This window comes from Numenius arquata, chromosome Z (genome assembly GCF_964106895.1).
Source record: "Numenius arquata chromosome Z, bNumArq3.hap1.1, whole genome shotgun sequence".
In the NCBI taxonomy this organism is placed as follows: domain Eukaryota; kingdom Metazoa; phylum Chordata; class Aves; order Charadriiformes; family Scolopacidae; genus Numenius; species Numenius arquata.
The window spans coordinates 27,541,693-27,567,579 of NC_133616.1; the positions used below are offsets into that span (position 1 = coordinate 27,541,693).

The window sequence follows — 25,887 nt, forward strand, 5'->3', positions numbered from 1 at the left end:
CTTTATTGACAATAGTGGCTTGCAATGTTTCAGGTAAGTGTGTGTATATATATATATGTATGTTGAATTAGCTAAATGCAAAAGGCTTATTAAGTTTTCCTCAGATTTTCAGACTGTAGGACAAAGCAAACAAAATCAAGTAATAAAGTAATGTAAGTAACAGAGTAACAGCTGGCATACACTTAAAGGAGAGTGTTTAATGTTTGATCTATACATAGTCTTCTTAAAGAGAATATAATCACTATAGGGGCGTAGTCTTAACATCAGGATCTCATAATGTATGTTGGTTTTGGAGTTACAGTGTATGCTGTTAATAAGCATCAAAAGGTCACTGCTAGCAGGGCTAGCAAAGGTGATTAGATGTGGGGCCTTCTTATGAGCAAACGCTAACAAAGGAAAAAAAAAAATCTGTTGCACTGTTTTCATACCAGCAATGTCATTACCATCATCCTTCTTCATTGCTGTGCTCTGACTAACTATAAAAATAAATAAATGAAACCCTCACTTTTTCTGAAAATGGTCAGTTTCTAGAGGAAGTAAGAAGTTGTCAGTGCAGTACACCCAAAACTTCCACTGAACCCTCCGTGAGTCATTGCTGAGATCTGAAATTCGGGTGATCTTCAAAGATAACTCATGCTGGTTTGAATGCTTTATAGGTACATAGGATGCAAAGGGAGGAACAGAATACAGAGTCACAGATGTTTTTCACAGTGCTGCTGGTGTGACTGAAGTTAGTAAGTGCTTAGTCCAGCAGGATCCATCCTGAGATCGCCCATTCACTTCAGTTTCTTGATTCTTCCAGGTGTCTGAAACCATGCCAATTTTCCTCTCCCTCATCATTCCCTCCTTCCCACACACTCTAACAGAGAAGCTGTTATCTGAAGATAATCAGGGCTCTGTACAAAGCTGTCGATAACAAGTGCCTATCAGATTTACCAATCTGCCTTAAAATATAACACAATACAGATTTGCTCACCCTGCATTTGGACATCTCTCCAGCCAGACATTGACCTTTTCAACAGCAGTGTAAACATAAAATTATTTTGAAACAGAAACTGCAGGTAGATAAAATGCTGTGTTTTCAACTGGTTTTGTGGTGCACATCAACACACTTTTAGCATTGCACTTGATTAGGAGGTGGGCATAAATCCAGGCTCAGAGTTAGTCTTCTGTTTCTATTAGCTCATGTAACTTTCATCTGCCGTTCATTTTCATTTAGTCTTTGTGTTGTGCACTTATCTGTACTTTTTATCATCTGGCTTTGTTTTAATGGTGCAAGCCATTAAAATAGAACATAATTTTTATTGTCAGTTTGAAAAAAAACAAGCACCATGATTTTGGCCAAACATGCAAAAATAGCTCCAATATCTTTTGTAGCTTCTCTAAGACATCCTTTCACAGTGGGAAAAGATTCGTTTCAATCACTATTCAATGCTGTAATGATTCACAGTGAATGAGGTAAATGTTAGGTTGCCAAGAGGAAATACATACTAAGAAGAATGCAATGTCCACGAAGAAGAGGAGAAAAATACCCTTAGCTTCATGCACTGGTGGTATGTTCTAAGGATAGTTATTTACTGAGTCATCCTTATATTTTTCTTCAGTGAAATTCAGAGCTTCTTATCCTTGCCCTCAGAAAATTGCACAGCTCATCCCCTACTCATGCCTCTGAATCTGCAGGTATTTTGGCTTTTGTTCTTTTTTGGCTGTACTCATAAGCAGTAAAAATTAGACACAGTCATTAATCTATTATTATCTAAAATATCCTCTAGGTATTCCACAAACAGTTGTAGTGCCAGACATGCCACATAAATAAATAAAAGTCTTGCAACTCACTCATTGAACAAACACTTCACTTGAGGAATGGGCATATGTATGTATCTTTAGTAATATGCCATGCTTACTAATCTTCTTTTTCTTCCTGTCCTTATTTTATGCATCTCATTCTTTTGCCTGGCTTTGCATGCTCTGGCTTCTGTCATCCTAGCCTTGGATTTATTCCCAAAGTGTTCTGCTTCTGTGAAGTCTGTAAACCCTTGAAGACTTACCTCAAAAATGACACCTGTTGCATGACTGGAAGAAAATTATTAGATTAATCAAGGCTTGTGATTATTCTGTTAACACCCTTCTGAATTCCTCTATTTATTATTTCTTGCCCTTGCTCTATAATGATCACTTAAGGTTAACCATAGCTTAAGCCCAGTTGTGTGGTGAGAACTACTTGTGTGTAAGCTCGATAAGAGACTCATCTGCTTACACATTCAGGGGAAAGAAATCCATTGGTAGATGTATTGGAGGGTCTGTACTATAGAGCAGAGAAACTGGTTTATTCCTAAATTCCATAGTAATTCTCTTCCTGCATCGCTGCCATGCTACTTTTCTTAGGAGCCTCAGGGAGAGAAAAGGGTTCAGCACACCTCTAAGCTGTGCCTGACATGAAATGAGTAGGTGCTTGTTTTATTAAGCTATGTAGATGTCTTTAGTATTTTAAAGGTTGGTTTTGAGATGTAAATGTTGTATGAATTATTTAAGTTTATTAGAGAGATAGAGAATAAAAATAATCAACACCACAGTATCTTTATTAGCATATTCATCAACAACAAGGCTGCTTCCTTAGTATGTCTTTTTTGATGTTAAGAGGGAGGAGGAAGGGAAGGAACAGCAGCCTTGTTTTATTTCCTTTTCTATGCATTTGTACGTATTGATTCTTTACACTTGGGTACATCACACCAAATGGAGGAAAATAACTTCCAGAGTTTTCTCTTGCTGCTGTTTTTACTCTCATGGGATCACATCAAAAATCTTTCACAATTTGATGTGGCACATGCAGGCAACGTGATTTTCTATACTGAAAAGAAGAAGGTCCTTGTTTCTGCTTTTAGCATTCTCTTTTGACTTCTGGGTTTTTTTCATCAAATTTTCTCCATTTTAAATTCAAAGCATAATCATTAGACTTCAGTTAATTCTACTGCAAAGAAGTAGTAGATGGTAACCAACACTTCACCTTTTCCAACCTCTGGCCTCTTCCATTGCCTTTCTCATCCCTGGCAAACTCATACCCATCAGTCAGATCTGTTGGTAATTTTGAAAATTGTTTTCCTTCTGAGGGCACACCTCACCGAACAACTGCATTACCAGCACCTAAACTCTTGTCACCATCTTCTCCCAGTCATGGCTTGCTTGCTTCACATCCATATGGCCTTCTGTCTTGCCCTTTTGAATCTGGAGAGCTTGCTCACCAGGTGGGTTTCTATAAGCTTTCCCAGCTCTCTTTTTAACTCACAGGCTTATAACATGTGGGAGTGTTGTCTGAGTTGTCATGAATTGTGAGATTTAGTTTCAGATAGTCAAAAGCATGTTTTCAGCTGAACAAATCAAACGAAGCAAAAAAGCTTCTTTCTGCCTTTATTCTTATTACATTTCCCAGCAGGGCGAAAGATTAAAGAATGCATACTCCAGATTCAAAAAGAATTTCTAATTTATGTTCTTTCTCCATAAGATACAGGGCTTAATCCTTTCTTTAGAGCTTTTTGTCTTTTTTTTTTTTTTTTTTTTTTTTTTTTTTGTTAAACTAAACAAACAGGACCTAATTGAAAAAAGCTGAGGGTGCTAAGCAGCCAAGAATAGAAAACATGTACTGAGCTGGGAAGTGGGTTTTGAATGTTGCTGGAAATTTGCATATGGTTTACTCCTGGGGTAAGAAGGAAACATCCCCTGGCTGTTTGCTATTGTGATGGACTCCCACTGATTACAATGCAAGCACTTTTGCCTTATTTTCCACAACTGTTCTTTTCTGCAATCCATCTCTCTTAAACTGTGAGGGGAATATTCCCCTGTGCTGCTGTGAAAGGAGAGGTGCCTAAGTGGCTCTGCCCAGAAGAGGGGAAAGCTAGGATTTTACGTGCTGAGTTGTATTACTGATTTCCCTTTTAGCAGGGAACAAATGAGGAAGAAGAGGTAAGGCTATGTTGCTAAACAGCTCAAAATACATTTAACTCTAAACTTTTAATTGCTTAGTTTAATTTACTTATTACAGATGAGAGTGGAGACCCAAGGTCTTGGTATGATTTTTAGACTAAATCAGCAGAATCCTACTGGTAATGCCTTAAAAGAGCTGTTCAGCCAGCAGTATTATGAGTTGAGGCACTATAATTATCATGGATTGTGGCTTGAGGATTAAGAAACTAATTCTACTTTCTTTGCATATCCAAAATTCCCACCGATTCCAGTGGAAGTGGTGCATATTCAAGGAATGCGAAATTGTGACCTGGTTATTATGACAAAACTATTATAGTATGGGCTGGCAGTAATACATCCATGTTAAGATTGTTTAGGCATTCACATTTGCTTAAATTTTTGCTAAATAGTAACTTTTGTGGAGTTTTCTATTCCATATATTTTCAGTAGCTATACAGATGCTAATCTGAACACTTTTTAATAAAGCATCAATTAATCTGATTTAAAACTAGTGTGTTTATTTCTCATTTTTTATTTGGAGGAAGACTATCAGCCTGGAGAAGAGAAGGCTCTGGGGAGACCTCATAGCAGCCTTCCAATATCTGAAGGGAGCCTACAGGAGAGCCGGAGAGGGACTCTTTGTCAGGAAGTGTAGTGACAGGACAAGGGGTAATGGTTTTAAATTGGAAGAGGGGAGATTTAGATTAGATATCAGGAGGAAATTCTTTACTGTGAGGGTGGTGAGGCACTGGAACAGGTTGCCCAGGGAGGTTGTGGATGCCCCATCCCTGGAAGTGTTTAAGGCCAGGCTGGATGGGGCTTTGAGCAACCTGCTCTAGTGGGAGGTGTCCCTGCCCATGGCAGGGGGGTTGGAACTCGATGATCCTTAAGGTCCCTTCCAACTCTAACCATTCTATGATTCTATTTGGCCCACTTCGGTGTCTTTAAGAATTGTTCCTGCTATTTCTGAGCTAGTAATTTTGATTAATATTTTATTTATTGGGAAATTCAGCTCAGGGCTAGCAAAAGCAATAAGCAGATTGATGTTAAAATCAGCAAATTGCCTCAGCTGAATCTGGAAGAAGGCAATGGGAAAAGTCTAAACATGATTTTCAGTATAAAACACTTTCTGTATAAAACTCTCAATTTTTATTTTGCAGTAGTATATTTATTTTGAAAATTGCCAAATTTCAATGGAGTAGTTTTTTAAAGTTCTGAAATTCATAAAATGAATATTATAATAGACTATTTTCTTTTTTTATTTTCTAGTTATGTAGTTTTGGGGTATGTGGTGTGGATTTTAAATACAGAATGTATTCTGGATGCCCCAGACAATTCAGGTGAAACAACTGTAAACTCAAATTAACTACTTGAAATATTAGAAAATGCTGAATGTTTGTTGATGAATATAGCATGAGTGTAACTTCTGTATACTTCACATGCCTCCCAATAGTTAGAAATATCACAAGGTAACATGCTCTTGTTTGCTTTTTATGTAAAACTGTTAGGATTGAAATTTCCTGTAAAAAATCACTGACATTATCATGGTACAAAGTGAGTGTTACGAAACAGAGGTAGAAAAAACTAGTATGTGTTATTTCTGTTCCTCAAACAGATGGAAATTTGAAGTTAATAGTACAGTTAGAGGATAGCCAAGTAATCCTTGTAGTCAAGTATGCAAGTATAGTGGATAGCCATAGCTATGAAGATACACAGATTATGTATCACAAAAAATTCTACTAAAAGGCAGCGCAAGGAATAAAACTTTGGAATAATTTATTTAAAAGGAGATTTATCTCAGAAACACAACCCCCATAATATTTTAGTCACCACTGCACATTTATTATAAAATATTATTACTGGCAGAGGTAAGACTTCTCAGCTTAATTATCATATTCATTCCCACTAGATGACCATATCCATTCCACTATATGTTTGGCCTCAGGTCCGTTGTGTAGGACAAGAGTAATGTTTTCCTTATTTTCTCATATAGACATTGGAGGGATTCATTGATAAAGTAACATTCAAAATGTTGTTTAAAAGGCAAATGCTAAGTACATTGCAAAAGGAAACTATACATTTCATTTAATTAGACATCTGAAGTTCCTGTGCTGGAGCTGGTTACATGCCATTCTCAATTTTGAAAGAGTACTGTTGACAATACAGGTGTAATTTCTTCCGTTTTATGATTTGACAATCAATCTTTGGGGGAAAAAAATAATGTGTGTGTGAACAGATCATTTTAAAAGAAAGCTCTTCCCTCCAGCACACTCACTTTAACTGTGCAAAAGTACTATCTTCTATGAAATGAAATGTTACAACTGCATAGTGATAGACTTTTCCTTCAAACAGCACTGTGGCTATGACATTGCAGCTAAATTCCTTTTTCTGTTTCATACATGAAACACCTGAATTACTCAATGAATAAAAAGAACTAAATCCTCTAACAAAAGCAGAGGAGTTGCGTGCAATGAAAAGGATGTATTTTTCAAGTTTCCCTCATCCTGAAGAAATGAGCTGAAAAAGGTTGGGATGGCTGTTCTTTGGACTTAATGCTATGATAACATATTTGCTTTAAATACAGAAAAAATATATTCTTCTTATCAAAATACAGACTAAAAAGTGAAAAAAATCCAATTTTTAGCCTTAATTTTTTCATAGACTTATGATTCTAATTTTCTTATTTTTTCTTCACCAGTTAAGTGAAATTGGTTAGTTCATAGGCATGCTTTTATTAATAATACAGAGGAAAAATTAAAAATAAATACTCTCCAAAAGTAGGCTCTTCCATCTTTTTGAATATTTCTTGGTTCTGCCAGAGTGTAACAGAAACAGTCCTTTCTAGAGTATAAACTGAGTGGACCACAAATAGACCATGGATTGAGTGGCTTGAACTTCTCATTAATTCAACAAGATGCATTCAAGAAACATTATGTCCCAGATGGAAAAATGTTAAATAAATTCCATCATATAAAATTTGCAAAAAATTCTGTCACCTGATGAGGTTGTTGTTGCATAATGGAGAATCTAAGACTTCTTGGTTCTTGAAAACAAACAGTATGCTTCTCTGTATCCCTGTCAGCTTACTTGGAAGAAGGTACTCCTCACCATACAAATTGGAACAGCAGCACAGTTTAATCCTCTGTTATTTTAACAGTAAAATATTCTGTTCATAGAATTAAATTAAAATTGTTTTTATGCAAGAAGTTACATATGATTGAGCCAATTTGGCAGGAAAAATAAAAGTGCAACAGGTATGTAAATATTTTACTAAAATTAAGATAGTTGCCTTTTCCAGTATAGTGTTAGGTGCATTTTTCCAGTGAACCTTGAACTTCTAAATGCAAGTTAAGGTTTGGCCAAGCATATTTTTTTCTTCTAATGATGCCTCCTCCTGTATGCATTGCGCTTGTCTGTCTCAGGCACTTTAAGTTGAACAGCACTTTACAAGAACAAGCAACTAATTAAATTATGCCTTATGCTTTTGCTTTAATAAAACCTCTTTAACCAGGCCCTTTGATTAACATCAGTGTTGCTTTGTCAATATTGGAGCCATTCAAACTTTTTTTTTTTTGTCCAGGATAACTAAAGTACTTAATTTCTTTGGATACAAAGTTAGTGTTTATGGGCATGTTATACTGTATGTTAGCGTATTTCCTCAAGGCACATGCTGCACCCATAAAAGATCAAATGGCTCTCTCACTGCCTATTTTGCTCTTGGCAGTGATCTATATGGCTTTTTTTTTCAATTAAAAGAAAAATCTTTAAGAAAAATGAATTTTGGCGCTGTAAATAGTACATGAAGTTTACTAAGAGAGCCTATGCCAGATAGCAGCTGGCTTTTTGTATATATGCTGGGGGTAGAAAGAACCTAATACCCAGGTCTGTAAAAAGCTGTGCTAAAAGTTCTGCAGTGTCAGCTGTGTGCTATGTACCATAAGTATGAGAGTTTACCAATACTCTAGGCTGGAGGATCATCCTAGTGCTTTTCTGACTCTAATATCATTGTATCCCTGAAAAATGGCAATCAGGTGATATATTTTCAAATAACTGTAAGAAGAAATAACTTCGGTAGTATTTGTATCTTTCACGTTTGTTTGAATTTTTCAGTCCCAGTTTCCATGTTTATAGGTAGGATAGGATGGGACAGGATTTAATATTCCTATTTGTGTATATAGATTTCTGTTCTATTTCTGTTTATAGAAAATTGAATGAATTGTGAATAAGCTGAATTTAGATACAGAGTTTGGTGAGGAAGAACCCTCTAGACTCATGTTTCTTTCCCATTTGGTCTGTGGTTTCAGAGGTTCCCTGATCTTTTACTCCATTTTTTCCCCTAGTGTAATACAGATCAAAATTTAGTCCTGTGTGAAATTCACAAAGAGCAAAATGCTGTAAAACATCATAATCTTCCCAGTGAGAATGTGATTTACACTCTCTCATCTCCATGTTTGAAAGCCTATGGTCTGTATCATATGTCTGCCATGAGATTCTGTAGAGATCTGAACTATGGAAATGAGATGTATCTACGTGTTTGAATTTGTGTTGGAGGGGAAGCTACTGTTCCTGCATGTATTTTTTAAAATACCTGCAAGGAAATAGCTGGTTTTTTAATATGATGGAAGGTTATTTAGTTCTTGCAAGTTTACTAGAAGGAAGAAGTATTTAAATCTAGATTACTTTTCTGGGGTTTAGCAATAATAATAGCTGCTTTAATAGTGAACAATTTTAGAACCGTGTCGACTTTTAGTAGAGAAAGCTGCATGAATGCAGATGAATGAATACAGATACTTCAGTTACTAGAAGATCAAAAGCAACCTTTGAGAAAAGCCAAGGAGAAAGAGAAAGAAAGGAGAAAAAACAGAAAAAGTCAGGAGCGCTTCTTCCAAAAGGAAGCAAGGAAAGAATTCCCAAATTGTTCATTTTTCCTCTAATGGTTTCTGTACCATATGGTTTTTGAATCAGTAGCAGCTGATGAGTTCAGTAATAGTTTCTTTTGAAGGGACTTGTCATAATATTTACCTTCTCTACAGCAACAGAAATAGCTTCCAAGGCCAAAATGGCCATGCTTACTAAAACTAATGAAAACAAGAGACATTTCCATGGTGAATGAAGCTCTTAACACCATTATTTCAGGGGATAAATAACATTCAATGTACTGTGCTTCGTTTCATCTGAGGCATTTGTGTCTTTAGGCATGGTGTTACCTAGAAAGTAAGAGTGTACGGTGTGGTGTGGATCTTTAAAATGTGAGAAGTGTGAGGACCTCCAGAGTACTGAAATGAAAAGGAGAAATAAGCAGGCTACATTTATCAGGAACACATAAATAATAAGAACCACCTGGAGACCTCTCACAATAAGAGAGTATTGTGGGTGGGGACAGTTCCTTACCTGTTTTCCTACCACCTTTACTGCAATTTGATGTCATCCTTAATCAACTGTTCCTGTTTCTCCTGTCAGAACACCACCAGGCTGTTCTCTGTGAATACTGATCTCCTTGGAAAGGAGATTCAAATATTGAGTTTTATTGATAAACTCAAGTAATCTGTCTACATATGGAAACACTCAGCCAAGCATGAACAGTGTGACTGATAAAGTGAAATGAGATTTTGTTCAAAGAGAATGCAAGAGACCAACCCCTCGTGTGTCTGTCTGAAAAAGTAGCCCAGTTCGATTTCCCATACATTGACCAATGTGTAAATTTTTGCTTTGCGTGAATATCTCCTTTTTTTTTTCCGTTTATTTCATTGCATTTTTCTCTTACAGTAGCAGTATGTAGCTCATAATGAATATGAGCTTAAAATATACCCAAAGAGATGGATGTATTGGAAAACTGAAATTGGGTTAGGATATAGTTTATTAATCCTATTCTATCCACACATACACACAAAAAGCATTATGTGTTCCTTAGTTCCTTAGTCTTAAAATATGAGCTTATAGCCATAAGCACTGAGTAGTCCCCTAAATCTTACATCTGACTCATCTGAACTTTCTTACACATCTATTGAGTATAATAAACCTTTTGGCTTAAAGTAGAAAGTACAAAGAAATAACAATTTTTACTTTAGGCTTTGTCATAGTCTGTAATTATCTTTTGTTTGCATTTATACTTATGCAATACTGAATTGTGAACTTTTAATGCAATCTACCAGAAATACCTGAAGTAAGGATATTGCAATGGAGGGAATCTTCTTTTTTTTAGAGGAGAAATAGGGATTAATTACCTATTGACTTTAATAAGCTTTGGACCACATTGTCATTGAATGATTAGGCCAAAAGTCATCTACTTTAATCACATCCAACACATATAAACATAATCTGTCATTATTTACTGAAGCAAAGAATTCCAGGACATTGTATCATTTCATAAGCTTAACTATAAAAGCAGAAAATAAGTCCCAGCCTTTGCATAGCTTTGAGGAAAATATAGCCTTATATAAGCATCCATTAAGGCATTCAGTCACCATGTCACAAAACTTATTCTGTTCAGATAGAAATGGTTGCACTATAATGAATTGCTGCCCTGAACACTATATTTTTCCCCATTTAAACACTTTAAGGGTTAAAAGCAAAGCACTTATTTCACATGAAATGAACCTGGGCTTTTAAATCTCAGCTGTGGCATGCAGCCTCCTTGTTGGTGAGCACCTGATGTCAGCAGTTTGAATGATGTCTGACACTAATTATGTGGTGTTCACAAGATTGCCAGGCAGGAGAGGCTGGAGGAATAAAAAGCTATTTAAAAGGTTTTCATATGAGGTCTTAGCCTCAATTTTTTGAAAGCCCTTACATCTCTTGCAGAGCTGCTGCTAATGCTAATGCTGTTGAGGAAGGGAAATGCTTTTTAAAAGACTATTAATTAAAGCTTGAAATGCATCATTCCTGTTTGAAAGCCATGTAAAGAACAGCTTTTACATCTGTGCGTGTGATAAATGCAAAGCTGAGGAAAGATACTTTGTCCTTGTCATACAACCTGCCTTGGGGCTTACACAGAAGAACCTACCTGGTCAGCATATCAGAGCATTCAAAATTATTTGAGAGATAGACATAAACTTTTTTAAGTAATTAATTTGCCCTTTAAGTGCAAATAAATCTTTCTAAAATGCTACATGACTACCAAACAATTCCAAGATTTGGTTTGGGGCCTATATGTACACTGGATTTATTTTTTCCTCCATATTTTTTAGGGATACCATTCCCTCCATTTGCATGTATGCATTCATGTATGACAGCATTTCCTAAAAATTCAGAAATGGCTTATATTTTCATTCAGATAATGTTCTCCAAAGTCTAGTATTTAAAACTTTAATTTGTCATGCTTATGGTCAGCTTATGAATATTACCAAAGTAAGCAGGTCAAGCAGCTTGTCAAAGCAATCCCAGACAGTAACTTGCTGTGGTGAATGGGATCATGTCAAAGTCCAAACAGTCTATCTGCATGAGGTAGAGGCAACATTCTATACTATCTTCAAGCAGGCAGGCTCGTACCAGTTTGGATTTTTCAGCACATGCTATAACAAGTTATCTCACTCTGTTTCCGAAGACTCAGAAGGCTATGTGAAACACCTTGGGGTCCTTTTTTGCCTTTGTAGAGTCTCACTTGTTTCATTTTCTTCTCCCATATCCATCAGCTCTTTGAGGGAGCATGTGTTATCAACCTATTACTTCTACAGTCTGGAATGGAAGAACGAAAAAGTAGAAAATTAGTGCTATGCTTGTGTATTGATGTTTTCCTGAAAAAAACCTAAATAAAATTGTTGATTATAAGCACAGGATATTTAAAAATAGTCCAATATTATTCAATAATAATTTACTAATTAAAAGACCTTAAATGGAATTCAAATGTGGAATCATAGGCATATAATACTGTTTCCAAAGAATGTCTTGCACTGAATTTTGTCCCAGTGCTGATGGGGATCAGTGTGAAATGGAATATAAAATACTACTAGTGGAATGCCTGCAGTTCTCTTTTTACAAAAGATAGTATACAGTATAATTGTCTTTCTCTAGGGCTTTTCATGTTTGAACCACACAACATTTTTGAACCTTATGTGGAGATCTCTACAGCTACCTGAAAGCAGGTTGTAGAGAGGTGGGTGTCAGTCTCTTCTCCCAAGGAACAAGTGATGGGACAAGAGGAAAGCCTCAAGTTGCACCAGGGGATGTTTAGATTGGATATTAGGAAAAAATGTCTTCACTGAAAGAGTTATCAAACATTGGAACAGGCTGCCCAGGTAAGTGGTGGAATTGCCATGCCTGCAGATATTTAAAAGACAATGTGGTGCTTAGGGTCGTGGTTTAGTGGTGGACTGGGCAGTGCTCGGTTAACGGTCAGTCGATGATCTTAAGCGTCTGTTCCAACCAAAATGATTCTATGCTTCTGTGAGTTTTTTGTATTAAATTCCATTAGCAGGGCACACACTAGATAAAGAATGCTTCACTTGTTCTCAAAATAGTGGTGCTAAGTAGGTGAACTTTGTACATTTAACAGGGACTAGTAAAGCCACAAATACAGAGGATATCACACTGTTAACAGATGATCTGATTAACTTTGCTGAATTATTGTGTTATAAAAAGGTGCACTGTAAATCAGCCAAATGTAAAGCAGCACAAGCAAGAACGGAGATACATAGCTTTTATGTACAAGATGTGAAATTCTGCCTAGCAAAAAGTGAGTCTGAGTGGGAATTTAATATTACCAACTGTGATGAAAACTCTGTAAAATGCTATGACTTAAGCAAGGCTGACACAGTCCTCGAATGAGTGAAATGAGGGGTTGGCCTCTTCTCCCAAGGGAATAACGACAGGACCAGAGGAAATGGTCTGAAGTTGCGGCAGGGGAGGTTTAGATTAGATATTAGGAAGAATTACTTTACTGAGAGAGTAGTCAAGCACTGGAACAGCCTGCCCAGGGAGGTGGTGGAGTCACCATCCCTGGAGGTATTTAAGAAACGTGTAGACGTGGCTCTTCAGGGCATGCTCTAGTGCCCGGGATTGTTGGTTTGTGGTGGGGTGTTGTGTGTGGGGTTTAGTTGATGGATGCTTTTTTTTTTTTTTTTTTTTTTTTTTTTTTTTTGGGGGGGGTGTTGTTGTTTGTTTGGTTTTGTGTTGTGTTTTTTTGTTTGTTTGTGTGGTTTTTTTTTTTTTTTTTTTTTTAATGTGGTTGGACTCGATGATCTCAAAGGTCCCTTCCAACCACTAAGATTCTGTGATTCTGTGAAAAAGCTTGATTCAGAAAAGTAATGTTACCTGAATGCCTAGCACTGGTGAGACTACTACTGAAATATTGATCCTATATTTCATATCCCAGGTGACTGCAGAAGTAGTTAGAAGGGGACCACAGAAATTATCAATGGAAAACCAAACTGTATTGTGTGAAGAGTTTTTAGAGTATGCATCTATGTGGTCATGTGCAATCAGTCATGGACTTATGTGGGTTAGCCATGGGTTAACTAGCAAAGGAGCACTAGGTCTGATCTGAACTGTACATCTAGAAAATTGCTGGTTTTCCTACCTGTGTGGATGTTGTGGGGAGAGCCCAGTCCCACACTGTTATGGTGCCAGGTGTCCTTGGATCAGAAGTTGCATCCATTGTGCTTAATGAAGAAGAGGTGTGGAAGGTAGAGATGTTGCTTCTTTCAATACTTTTTCATGGAAAGCAAGTTTGCTAGGGTGAAACTTCTTATCTTGTTGACCTTGTAAGATCAGGGAGGAATTTCTCACCTCTGATATGTATCTTAGTTTGTGAATGCACTTTTTTCTTCTCTTTTTGCATCATCAAAGTTTCATCACGGCTGACCAGGTTACTAAGCCAAACAAACTGGTATTCTGCACCTGTATAGGAAAGTATTGGAAGCATCTGGTTAGTACATCCTGGGTGTGTGTGTGGAGTTGAGTTGATTTCCTTCAAGTTCATCTGGCAGAATTTGGACAGTTCTTCACCTTTCCACCAAGCATAGGTCACAGCTAACTTTCTGTGGTCATTTGGATGCATCTCATCCAATCATTTCCCTATATCACAGAGTTTTGGGGGCCTCTTAGTCTCTTCTGCTTGTTGCACAAGGCATGTATTTTGTTTTACTGAAGAATAAAGTGTTTTCTGTCACTGAAGTATCTAGGTTTGTTATTGAGACTCTGCATAGACACTGGCTAGCTCCTGATACACAGAAAGACAGCAGTTGCAATTTAATGTTTATAGGGAAGCTGATGTTTAGCAAAGTCAAATTTAAAAAGGAAAAACACCCTTCCCCCCATAACATTAGAGGGAGACCAGATTGGTTAATGAAATGTATTCATCATAATATCCCATAAATATTTCCCCACACATGGCAACAGACTAGAGAAATGCATATCCTTCACACTTAAAAAATAAAAGATGATCCCCCCTAAATGCAGTGTTGCTGAAAAATATTGGAGGATCGCTATATAAAACTGATTGAAATTATAAAAAAAAAAGATGTAATAAAAAGCTAAATGTGAGAGTATCAGAATAAGACAGTAACATGTATATTGGAGGAAACTACTGTAGAATCAAATACTTCTCAGGTGTCAATACTTCTAAGCGTATTTAATTTTATTTCTTTTGGTTTTAGAGTCAATTTCAAAGTGGGTTTGAGAAAGTGTTGTTTACAATAAGAGAGCAAAGAATTTATATATATATATAAGTTATTTGGGAGAAAGTTAAGTGACTTGATAACAGAAATACCTAGAATCATAAGTTACTTACCAAGTTAATATAGCAGAAAAAGACGAAAGAAAATGGACAGTTTGGATGCTAAAGCAAAACAAATTCAGATAGGAAAAAGTGATGATTTTTAATACCAGATAATATTAGGGAACAGTTGCATTAAGAGGAAGCTGGGCTGTCTGTCATTGACTTTTAAACTCAAGACTAGATACTTTTCTGTGAATGGATCACATCGCAGACAGATGTTGTTTGCCAGAGCAAGGTCTTCAGTCTTTGTTACACTGGTGATCAGCTGAGATAATCAGAGCAGTTCCTTTTACAGTGAAAACTAACTAATTTCTTAAACACTTGGCCACTGAATATCTGCTCCTAATGTTAAAGTATTCACACAGGTATTACTATGCTGTTCCTACAGTCTAAGTGTCTAAGTGTATTTCATAATGAAGGTTGCTGTCTATTTCCAGACAGGGCTCAAAAGTGCATGGTGCATCCAGCAGGGCTTTACATGCTGCAGAGATTATTTTATATAAATCTATGTAATTATAGTGTAATTTTATGGGATTGTTACCTAGTATGCTGAACACCATCTCTGTGTATACAAAGATGAACAGCACACTCATGAGAACACAAGTGTTTTAAAGTCATAGCACTGCTTTTGATTTTTGTTGACGTTTCACTGTAAATATATTATTTATTGCTTTTGACAATTATCCTCATAAAAAGATAAAGTAACCATGGATATGGACATTCCAATGAATACGTTTTAAAAATAACTCCCAAGGTTAGGAAGTACAGAGGGGAAATTTTCTTTACGAGCTACTTAACGGTTTCAATTTTCATGCAACAGTAAAAATAAAAGCTCGGTAACTATGATTTCTGTATTGCAGTTTAGGAAAACATTACACAATTAATTCCACATAATATTTAAAAAAAACTGGTTTAATCAGGAGTATGTTTAGGAGTGTTAAACACCTTCAGAATGCCAAATGCATTCCATGTACTTAAGTGACTTGTTGTAATGAAGGTATTACATCCTCCTTTTCTACAGTTAATAACTTAGAAACTACAAATTGCTCCATTTCAAAATAAAACTACCATCTACCTGACTTTTTCCACCATAGGTAAGCGTGTCTTCTCTGGAATACTTTCACTGAAATCTGGTTATCAGGAAAGAATGTATGTTCTGCATTGTTGGAAAGACTTTCTTTTCTTTCCTTTCATCTTAAGCATCAGAGATTCACAAGGCTTCAAAAAGTCTGGTTTTTAGAGTAAACATTCATTAACTGTTGTGTAAAGATGGTCTTTCTAATGATACAGGCTTGTAGTTCGTGGGTTTTTGTGTCTTGCTAGAAAGACCTTTTCTGCAATACACAACTACATATAGCCTTGTGAATATGACACACAGTAATTTAGGGCTGTGGAGGGGAGAGAGAACTTCAGACTGTCTTCTCTCCATCCAAGTTATGAACAGCAGGGCAGGAGTCTTCAGAAATCACAATTTTTAAATAACATTCCCCAGTTCTTTAAAATATTTTTGCCAAGTTAAATTCAATGGTAATTGTACAATCACATAAACAATTATTTACATATTTTTAATTTTGTCAGTTGCTAGTATCCAAACAAGCCCAGAGCTGACATAACAGTGACCATTTTGCTTTCTGTGTGCTATTGGGAGAATCAGCTGGGTTTCCCAGACAGGCTGAGTGCCATGCTCTGATGGGTCTCCGTGTCCCATGCGTAAAATGGGAGTAGGACATATTTTCCTAACTCAGCCATGTGCACTAAGGGTAAATACATTCTTATGGTGTTAATGGTTCAAACCCTGCAGCAACGCCCACACTGAGAAGCCAGGCTTTCCTCAGCTCCAGAGAGGCATCCAGCCATAGCAGGCTGGAGGTCTCTGCTGGGCCTTTCACCCTCCTGCCCAGTGTTTGCCCTTGCAGTTTGCTGTGTGTGCTTTCCTTTCAAATCATTTCTTTCTCTTTTCTAGTTTGAGGGTTGCAAGAAAGCCTTTTCCAGACTAGAAAATCTCAAGATTCACTTAAGGAGCCATACGGGTGAAAAGCCGTACCTTTGTCAACACCCTGGCTGCCAGAAAGCATTCAGCAACTCCAGCGACCGCGCCAAGCACCAGAGGACACACTTGGACACTGTAAGGAAGCAGAAGTCCCATTGCAGTCCCCTGTACATTAGATGTGCTCCTTTCCTCCAGCTTGATGGCAGCAGGTAGCCCATAACCTTAGAGAAAGGAGGGATAAGTGTCTGATGAGGCTGGCTAAGCTGTTTGAGAAGTGACCCAATACAGTTAGCATGGATGAAGATGGGCCAAACTACTTGATAAAAAGGCCACAGCTCCATGGACTTCGCTGCAGGCGGAGGCAGTAACTTTCTCCCACTTACATGATCTTTAGGGAACCTGCAGTCATTATGCACAGACACAGAAGCCATCTGCGATAATAACTGCTATTCTTTGACAGAAACTTAGTTAAACTTAAGGTTGGGGCATGTACCAGAAAGACAATAGAGGAAGAATAATTTTTTTAGATTGAAAAATTTTCATGCCAACAAATTGTTGCTTGTGAATTTGAGTCACAGCTGAGATTTGTTTAAAAACTTTTGTTTCATAACAAAAGATCATATTTTGTCAGAGACAAGCAGTTTCCAAAGGGCAAAAGTCCAGAAAGAAAATGAGAACAATGCCATTTGAATTAAATGGCTGTCACAAAATTTAAATTATCTATTTCGAACAGTCGATAGTATGGGTGGTAAATTAATCATGTGTACAAGGTGTTTCAGAAATGCTTTGTGAAATGTAAATGGCTAAACTGCAAAATATCTGATTTCGGCAAACAGTTGGACCTCCTACTCATTTAATACTCTGTCTTGTGGAACTACAAGGCTTCAGGGAAGACAGACAGGTTAGAACAGGCAGAAGGAAATATTTATAAAGATTTTTATTTATTTGGTGAGTTCTAAAGTTGGGCTTTCTTCTAAGAAAACTATAAAGGTGTTACAGAACTGGTATCTTTCTAATATGACGTGTTATTAGAAAGTGTGAGCTGAAGGAATTTGTCTTGTACTTCACATTAAAATGTGTATTTTTGTGTGTAATATTTTTGAAATTTCAGTATTCAATGCTTGCTTTGGTTTTTGCTTGTTCTCTTTGTAATGTAGTAAACTAACACTTCTTCTTGTTCTCTTTTTCTGAAGCAGATTCTTCTATAATCCTAACAGTCTATCTGGGCCTTTACTTCAGTTTCTTTACCTGATTCACTAAAGAATGTAATTTCTGATTAAGTCAAAGATTGCTCTGAGGGTGGAAGAATTGTGAGTATAACTAGCAATATTCATTGTACTGATTACAAAAAAAAAAAAAAAGGTAACAATGAAAGGTGCCATAAAGAAAGCTTTCCTTTGGTTTGTCTTCCTTATAAGCCGTACTTTCCTCCTTTCCCTTTCTAATAAATTACCAAGCATTCTGCTTGTTATAACGTATAACATTTGTGTTCTGCAGTATTGTGGTTTGCAGCATCCCAAGGCTCAAAAGGGATTCTCTTGAGTTAAAATACTGTGTGATATAACAGCTGCTTTATCCTTTTTCTTTTTGACTCAGAAACCTTATGCATGTCAGATTCCAGGATGTACTAAACGATACACAGATCCGAGTTCCCTGAGAAAGCATGTGAAAGCCCATTCTTCCAAAGACCAACAAGTCAGGAAAAAGGTAAATTTTCTACCATGTTGACTGGCATAAAGCTTATGTGGAAAAGACAGTGTTCTAATATTAGGTGTTTCAATGCATCTTCAAGTACTTGTTCTGATTTCAGACCAGAAAAACCATTAGTGGGAAATAGTACATATGGTTCTTACATAGATGATAGTTTCAGCTTTGACTTAATGAGACTGCCTGCTTTAATGCTTTCATTTTTTGATGTGATGATTAATCACTAAACATACATAACAAGGCAAATAAAAAAGAATTTTTGAAAACAGAAAGTTCTGGCACTTGGTAAATACATAGTAATACAAAATTCAGTTTACACGGCTAGTCTCAGGTGGAAGGATGGATTTTGAGGGCAGATGAGATTAAGCTCTAAAATATATTTCCATATGCCAGACACTTCCAAATACCAAGAAATTTCACACCACCAGTTCCCTGTGGATGTCAAATCCATGAATCAACAGTTTTTTATATGTATAAGCACATTTGAAGAGCTGAGGTGTGACCTAAGGGAATGATTCTTTTTTTCTGAGCATTTTTCATCGTATCTCCTATTAATCACTGGCACTATTTCATTATATTGTTTAGATAATTGAGAATAAAAATCTAAGCTTTCATTTTAAAGGAAACTGATCCTGATGAAAGGGGAACATGCATGAACTGGTGTATGGATAGATAAACCTTTGAGATGTGAGCCTCATGTAAAACGAGTTATAGTTTAGAAGTTTTAAATGCACAGCCATTCATAGAAAGTGGCAAAAAATTCGCTTCGTACAGCATTGGAAGCACTGTCGGTCTTTAAAGCTGCAGTATACAAATATGAAGAGTAAGTTTTGATTCAATGGTTTGTTGAAGCGGGACGTGGCAGCAGAGACCTGCACGTCAGCTTCTGAGGAACTGGCCTGTAGTATTCTTGAGGAATTTCCTTTAAATTCACGAGTGCCCACTCCTGTATCAGTCACTGAGCATTCATTTTCACCTTAATAAGCAGTGCTTTGGTTCCCTTTCTCCCATGCGTGCTTCCCACAGGCAGGACTGCCAAAGGTCTGTGAGCCCTGTCCTGCCTGTCCTGGGGGCAACTCAGCCACCCAGACACTGTCTTTTCCAAGCATGTAAAGTAAATGCTGGGCAAGACATTGCAGCTGGAGAAATTTGTGTGTGATGCCTCAACTAAAACTGGCATAATGGACCTGAATACAGGAATTAAACTGCACTGTAGCATTACTGTCATTGAAAGTGAAATAATGTGTTATCTCCTACTTCTCGTTTTGACAGATTGCAATTCTCTGTGGGATTTTCCTTCCTGCACTTCATTCACTATTTGATTTTGCTAATTTTTCATTCCTTTTTTGTGCCAAAGTTTAAACCTGGCCCTTTTCCCTCCTTGCTTCACTGTCTAAGGGCAAATTCTAGACTTAAAATGGCTTATTTTTTCATCCCGGTTTGACAGGGATTTATTTATGCCCATTGGCCACCTGAGATACATTGATATATGGAAGGGGAAATAAGCCAAACCTCCAGAAAAAGAAAAGAAAAATTGTGGCATCTATCAAGCCAGATACCTAAAGCATGGATAAAGTTTGCAATGTATAATGTTTACAAGGTACAGCATAGTTACTGGACCTTTGAGAATTTATAATTGCTAACTAACATCATGCTTTGGTATTTGAAATATTTCCTGGCAGTAATAATAATAAAAAGTAAGAAACAATAAACCTTTTAATGCAGAATTAAGGTTATTTATGGCTTTAATTAAAAGTGAAAATTGGCTTAATGTCAAAAAAGTCTTTACAAAAATGTGAATTCATCAAAAATAACCATAAAAATTCCAAGGTGATAAAGGCACAGTGGAGTAATACTTCCAGCCCTAGGGATCTATTCTGTTGAAAAGAACGAAACCCTTTGCTGTCACACCCCGTTAGTCATGGATTCATTTAATATATCCTGCCTGACTGCTTTTAATCCTCCTTTTAACCTCCCTCTACACACCAAGTGACATTATTGTGGTGTCTTAAATTGTTGGCTCTCCAAGGCTGTACCTGCGAATGTGTCTTTGATGTTGAGACTTAAAATAGTAGGATGAAATATATTCATACCAGCAGAATCAACTACCTGCTGTGCTAAACATTACATTGAGTCTTCAGCCCAGATTTTCTAGATCTGTCTTCAAAGCATTGACCCTTTCCTTGGCCCTCTAAGATGGGGCCAGATTATGCAATGTGATACAGATAATTTTCCATCTCTGAATTATCTTAAGCAACTTTTGTTGATACATATTTATGACTTACCATGTAAGGCAAAAATGCTTTTTCTGCAAATCTTGTAAGGCAGCTACTGTTCCCCTTCTCCTCCCAACCCCCAGCCTACGGCTATCCACCAAATATATTTAACTGGGAATCTGTGCAGGTAATGAGATGAAATCCTATAGACCAAGGTGATCCCAGCACAGATACATTTAACGCAAGCAAGTTACTGGATAATACAATAAACTTTCATTTACTTTTCGAAAGAAAGCAGAAGAGTAAAGAGAGCCATGCCTGCTTTAATCACCTTCATGTAATTTGTAAAATTCTTCATAAAGACGAGGGCAAACATGTACACAAATACCATGCAATATCTGGGAACAGATGCTGAAAATGTCTAGCAATTATTTTAGGTATAATCTCTATGCATTGTATTATTCAGTTTGTACTTTATAATATTTTGGTGGGGTAAAAGAGCAGTGCTTCCTATCTTATTTTAAAAAGTAAAAATTGCTGACAGTGCCTGAATTTCATCTTCCCTTGGAGAAGATGGATGAAGCTCCTTCTAAGCAGGGAAGTTAGTGACAGAAAACTAGACAGCACCCAAAATGAGAGCATGAAGTGACACTGAGAGGAATGCTAATGCACAACATGCCCCTGGATGACAATCACTTTTAAAACCTGGCATCTTCTTAGTTGTCTCCTCCTTTCAACTTTGACAGAACAACAAACTTAAAACATATTTTTCTAAATTGAACAGTTCCCATGCAGTGTTTATTACCACAACTTGTAATGGAAACTAAGATCCATGTGGGATTCAAAGGGAACTGGATATTTCTGTGGATAATGAAACAGGGTTAAAAAATACACGAGATCTGCAAGGGATATCAGTGCTTCAAGATCATGCTTCAGGATAGAAGTCAGCATCTAGCTAAACAGATTAGGTAAAAGCATGGTTATTCTGTGCTGCTTATTTACAGTTTCTCACTCTTTCTCCTGAAATGCCAGCCACTAGTGAACACAGTGTACATAAAGCAGTCTGGATGGATCTTGGGCCTGATCTGGAAGAATCATCTGCTTCTAAATTACTTTAAAATAACTTTCAGGCTGCTTATCCTTAACTTATGTATTCTCCTGCTTTTTTCCTTCTCTCATTTCATTTTTATAATCCTTTTCTCTTTCAACTTCCTTTCTTATTCTATCTTCCACCTTTGTAGATTTGTGTCTTAAGGATATGCAACCCAAACTGAACCTCTGTAGGCAGCTGAGATGTATATGCCATGGTAAGACCAGCCCCAGGACTTTCTTCCACCCCAATTACTCTTATATTCTCCTGTCTTTCACCCTGTTTCTCTCCTTCACTTTTTCCGTAGGTAGAGTTCAACTACATTGTCAATTTAGAAAGCGTATTGGTACATACAGGCAAATGACACTTAAACGTTACACATGCTCTGTGTTTGCTAATCTTTATCTAGCTTAGACCCCATATTAATTTAGGATCCCATGAACCATTTACCTTTTCTTTTCACCTCACATCAATAATTACCTAACAAGTGTTCAGATTTTTCAGTCTTCCATGCACTTTCAAGGCAGATTGGAACCAGAAAGGTAAATTAGTGCATATTTTTTTTTCCCTTTTGGGAAACTCTACAAAGAAGAGAAATCTAGTTTTTAGCTGAGTCACTTCCTGAACTAGCAGCTTCTATATGAAGAGGGGCTGTAACCACCTAAACTGATTGATTCCCAGAATCAACGGTAAACATGCAGGATTTTTGAAAGGAAATGACAAGAAAGAAAAATTCATGGGCTGAAATTGCTATTTCATTTCTTCTTTCACTCTTTTATCTGAAAATGCCCAGAAAATTTTCAAATGCCCAGTAAAAACAATATAGTTACTTGGCTTGCTTTGTGTAACTGCAGAGAATCAGAAGAAAAGGTTAGGAAAACAGAAGGATGAGTGAGGCAGCTATTTGCTTGAGCTAATCTTTGTATTATTTATTGTTCTTATGAAACACTAACACTGTTTTCTGACTTCATAATATCTGAAAACCATTTATGCATTGATACTTTTTGTTCTGAGTATAGACTACCTTTCAAAATTGCCAGTCAGGTGCAGCTGCTAACGGTAGAAATATTGTCTATGTGAAGTGAGGGTGAATCATTATGCCTATAGATCCTATAGTTCTCATTTGTAGAACAGTTATAATAAGGAAGGCTGCAGTTGAGCACTTTGCTTTGGTACCTTACCTCAACAGAGCCAAGTAATTTTGTTTCTTGAGTCATCCTGTGGGGTCTCTGGCTAGTCAAAAAATAGGGCACTACGTGACACAAGTAAGCTTATTTTCAGTTGGTTACAGTTTGTGTTTTCACACAGCGAACACAGTAAATGGCAAATTTCTTTCATCTGCAAATTGATGATACTGCATTTGAAAATATGAATCCATAGCTTTTTTAGTTTGTAAGTCTTTTTATTGAAGTTAGTGAAAATGAATATATCATTAACGAAATATAGAGCCTGCACTATTACGTGTCCGGTGATTTGAAAGAAGGTGAATACTACCATACTTCATGAAGATCTATTTCTTGTGCGAGCTAGCACTTAGCCATGTAGAAGTATAAGAACACTATCTTTTTCATACAAGTATATAATGAAAAACAATTTTGTATTTCTGCAGGAGTGTTGCTGAGGAAATCTGTAATTGTAAATCTAAAGAAAATATTTAACTTTTAAGTAATACAGTCCAAGTCCTACACTGAATGAAATGGGCCTTCCAATGGCTTTGTGTAGATCTTGTCATGAACATCTGCAATGTGTACTGCCTTTTTTAAAGGTTTTCTCTTTTTGTTTGAAAAGTGCATTTTCAAACAGATAAGACATAATAAAAAAGAACAAAAGATTGCTTTGATTTCATGCAGCTGTTTGGCAAGGACAAAATCAGTTTGGTAACATGTATCTTATCATCTGAACAATGCAGTGGCTATGTTTTTAGATACAGTTTTAATTTTATCCATAATTATACCAGTGAACAACTGTTGTCATGTGTAATAGTTCTTTTAGCCAGTGTATCCTGCCAAAAAAAAAAAAAAATATTTAAAAAATTATTTCCATTTAATTAAAGGAAAGTGTAGTAGATAAGGATACAACTAATGAACTCCATCTTTGTGGAAAAAAAGGAAAAGATAATTTGAGCAGTTCAGATAACCAAGACCAGCTAAAGGGAGTGTAAAAGTCTTAGTCTGCGCCTTGAACAGAAAGGTAATTTATACCAAATAATACCATCTTTCAGCTGATCATTCTTTGATTCTTTGGGCAGTGTTAACAGCGCCCAGACCATGTCTTTGATCTTGTGTAAATTAGTTATGGATCAGATACATTATACAGACAAGCTGTGAGGTATTGAATGCTTACCTGACAATTGCCTCCAAAAGCTGTCTGTCTCCTGGAAACCTGCATCATCTTAGCTCATTCAAATGGGTCTTGAGGAAACCATGCCCAGATTCAGCTGACCTGATAGCTTAACACTTCAGTAGATGCATAACATAGTACGAGGTCTCTACTAGATTTTTCAATACTTATGCAAAGGAGCATAGATCAGCTAAAGCATGCAGTCTTTAGGCTTAAATGTATTTTACTTATTATTTGATTTGTACTTAGTCTTGTACAGCAATTGTACTTGTGTCTATTTTCCTGGCTTTTTCCAGGACAGAATTTTTGTACTGTCTCTGGCAGAAAGCAAATATCATGGAGGCCTAGCTTTGGGAAAGGCAGTCCAAAGGACATTTCTGAAAATTGTCTACACTTAGTGGAGGATTTTTATAGTGTATATGGTACATCTACCAAACCACTAAGGAATAAAGGGGGTGGTGAGACCTCAGGAGATAAGGTATATGTGGGAGGTGTCCCTGCCCATGGCAAGGGGGTTGGGACTCAATGATCTTTAAGGTCTCCAACTCTAACCATTCTATGATTCTATGTGCACAGACTTCCAGCTTTCATCTTCCTTTTTGGTACAGGTTGGTCCATTCTAAAATGGTGGCTGAACAGTGGCTTTTGGGGAGCTGTCAAAACATTCTCCGAATGAAGATGAACTCTTCCAAGATTTGTTCCTATGGTATCTGGTTGGAAGGAGATATTTTCAGGCGTTGTTGTGCTGAGGAGAAATAAAGGACAGGCAATCAGCGTTACTCTAATACTGCTATTGCTTGTGCATTATTTCCTCTGTGTTGCATTTATTGCTCTTTCAAAAACCAATCAGCTAGCAATGGCTAGAAGTTTTCAGAATACTTTTCCTCATTACAATAAAGAAAAAAATTGCTATACTGCACCGCTGAGATGAAGCAGGCTTTATGGCACCTCAGCCATATCCACTCCTGCTTCAGACTGTAGTAAAGTCTAGTAGAGCAGAGCAGTCCACACTAGGTGTGGAGCATATTTGAGATGATAAAATAAGGATATGGATCATCTGGCCAAAGCAGTTCCTGGAATTACCTTGCAGAGTGGCCTGTGCTGACTTTGACCAGGGTTCCCATCTGAGCCAAGGGGGCTTTACAGAAGCCACCTTGCACATCTAATAATGATCCTGCAGATATTGCTCTTCTGCCACTGTGATCCCCCATATTAGCAAAAAGGTAGTATAAAATCTCCACCTTTAGAGACAGATCTCAATAACTGAATTCTTCTGAAGCCTAGTCATTTTATATACATTTTCTAACAGTTCACCTCTTCCCTCTTAGAGCCCTGTTATGTGTAATCTATATAAACCTGCCTGTCTTACAATGAAAATGTTAAGAGAAATGGGAAAAACTCAAAGTGCTTAAAGACGTGATATCCCCCTGTTGAACACTATTTCTCTGGAAATCAGACATACCGGTGTTTTCATTACAGGTTAATGTGGAGTTTTCTATAAAGATTTGAGAGGTTGTCTACCTTTGTATTTTGTGGGTCATGTCAGCAAATACATTATTCCCTCAGCAAAATAATACAGAGCTCTGGCTTTTTACAGGACTGCACACTTCCTGATTGTTCATTGTTTACTTTGTTTTACAGTAGAAACAGGCTTTTTTGTTGTAAATTTATGTTGATTTTACTGCACAATCGTTGAAGCTACTGGTTTGTTTAAAGCTTTTGGAATAAACAAATTTTTACACCAGCATTGAGATTTAGTGGAGAACACGAGTAGAAAACAATGTCTGGTGACTTTCTTTAGCTAGTATCTTTGGTTTATTTAATTTCGCAATACTTATTTCCCATTTTTTCTTTCATTTCTTAGTATTCGAAC

The 25,887-nt window shown here is 36.8% G+C and overlaps 1 protein-coding gene across 1 annotated transcript in view; it reads left to right on the top strand.

Annotated features, from left to right (window-relative positions):
- The window catches only part of GLIS3 (GLIS family zinc finger 3), a 164,932-nt gene that overhangs the window by 97,854 nt on the left and 41,191 nt on the right, over positions 1-25,887 (top strand). The window contains exons 4-5 of the mRNA XM_074166499.1: positions 16,635-16,796; positions 18,258-18,368. Coding sequence (XP_074022600.1) covers positions 16,635-16,796; positions 18,258-18,368 — 273 coding nt within the window. The remainder of the gene's footprint in view (positions 1-16,634; positions 16,797-18,257; positions 18,369-25,887) is intronic.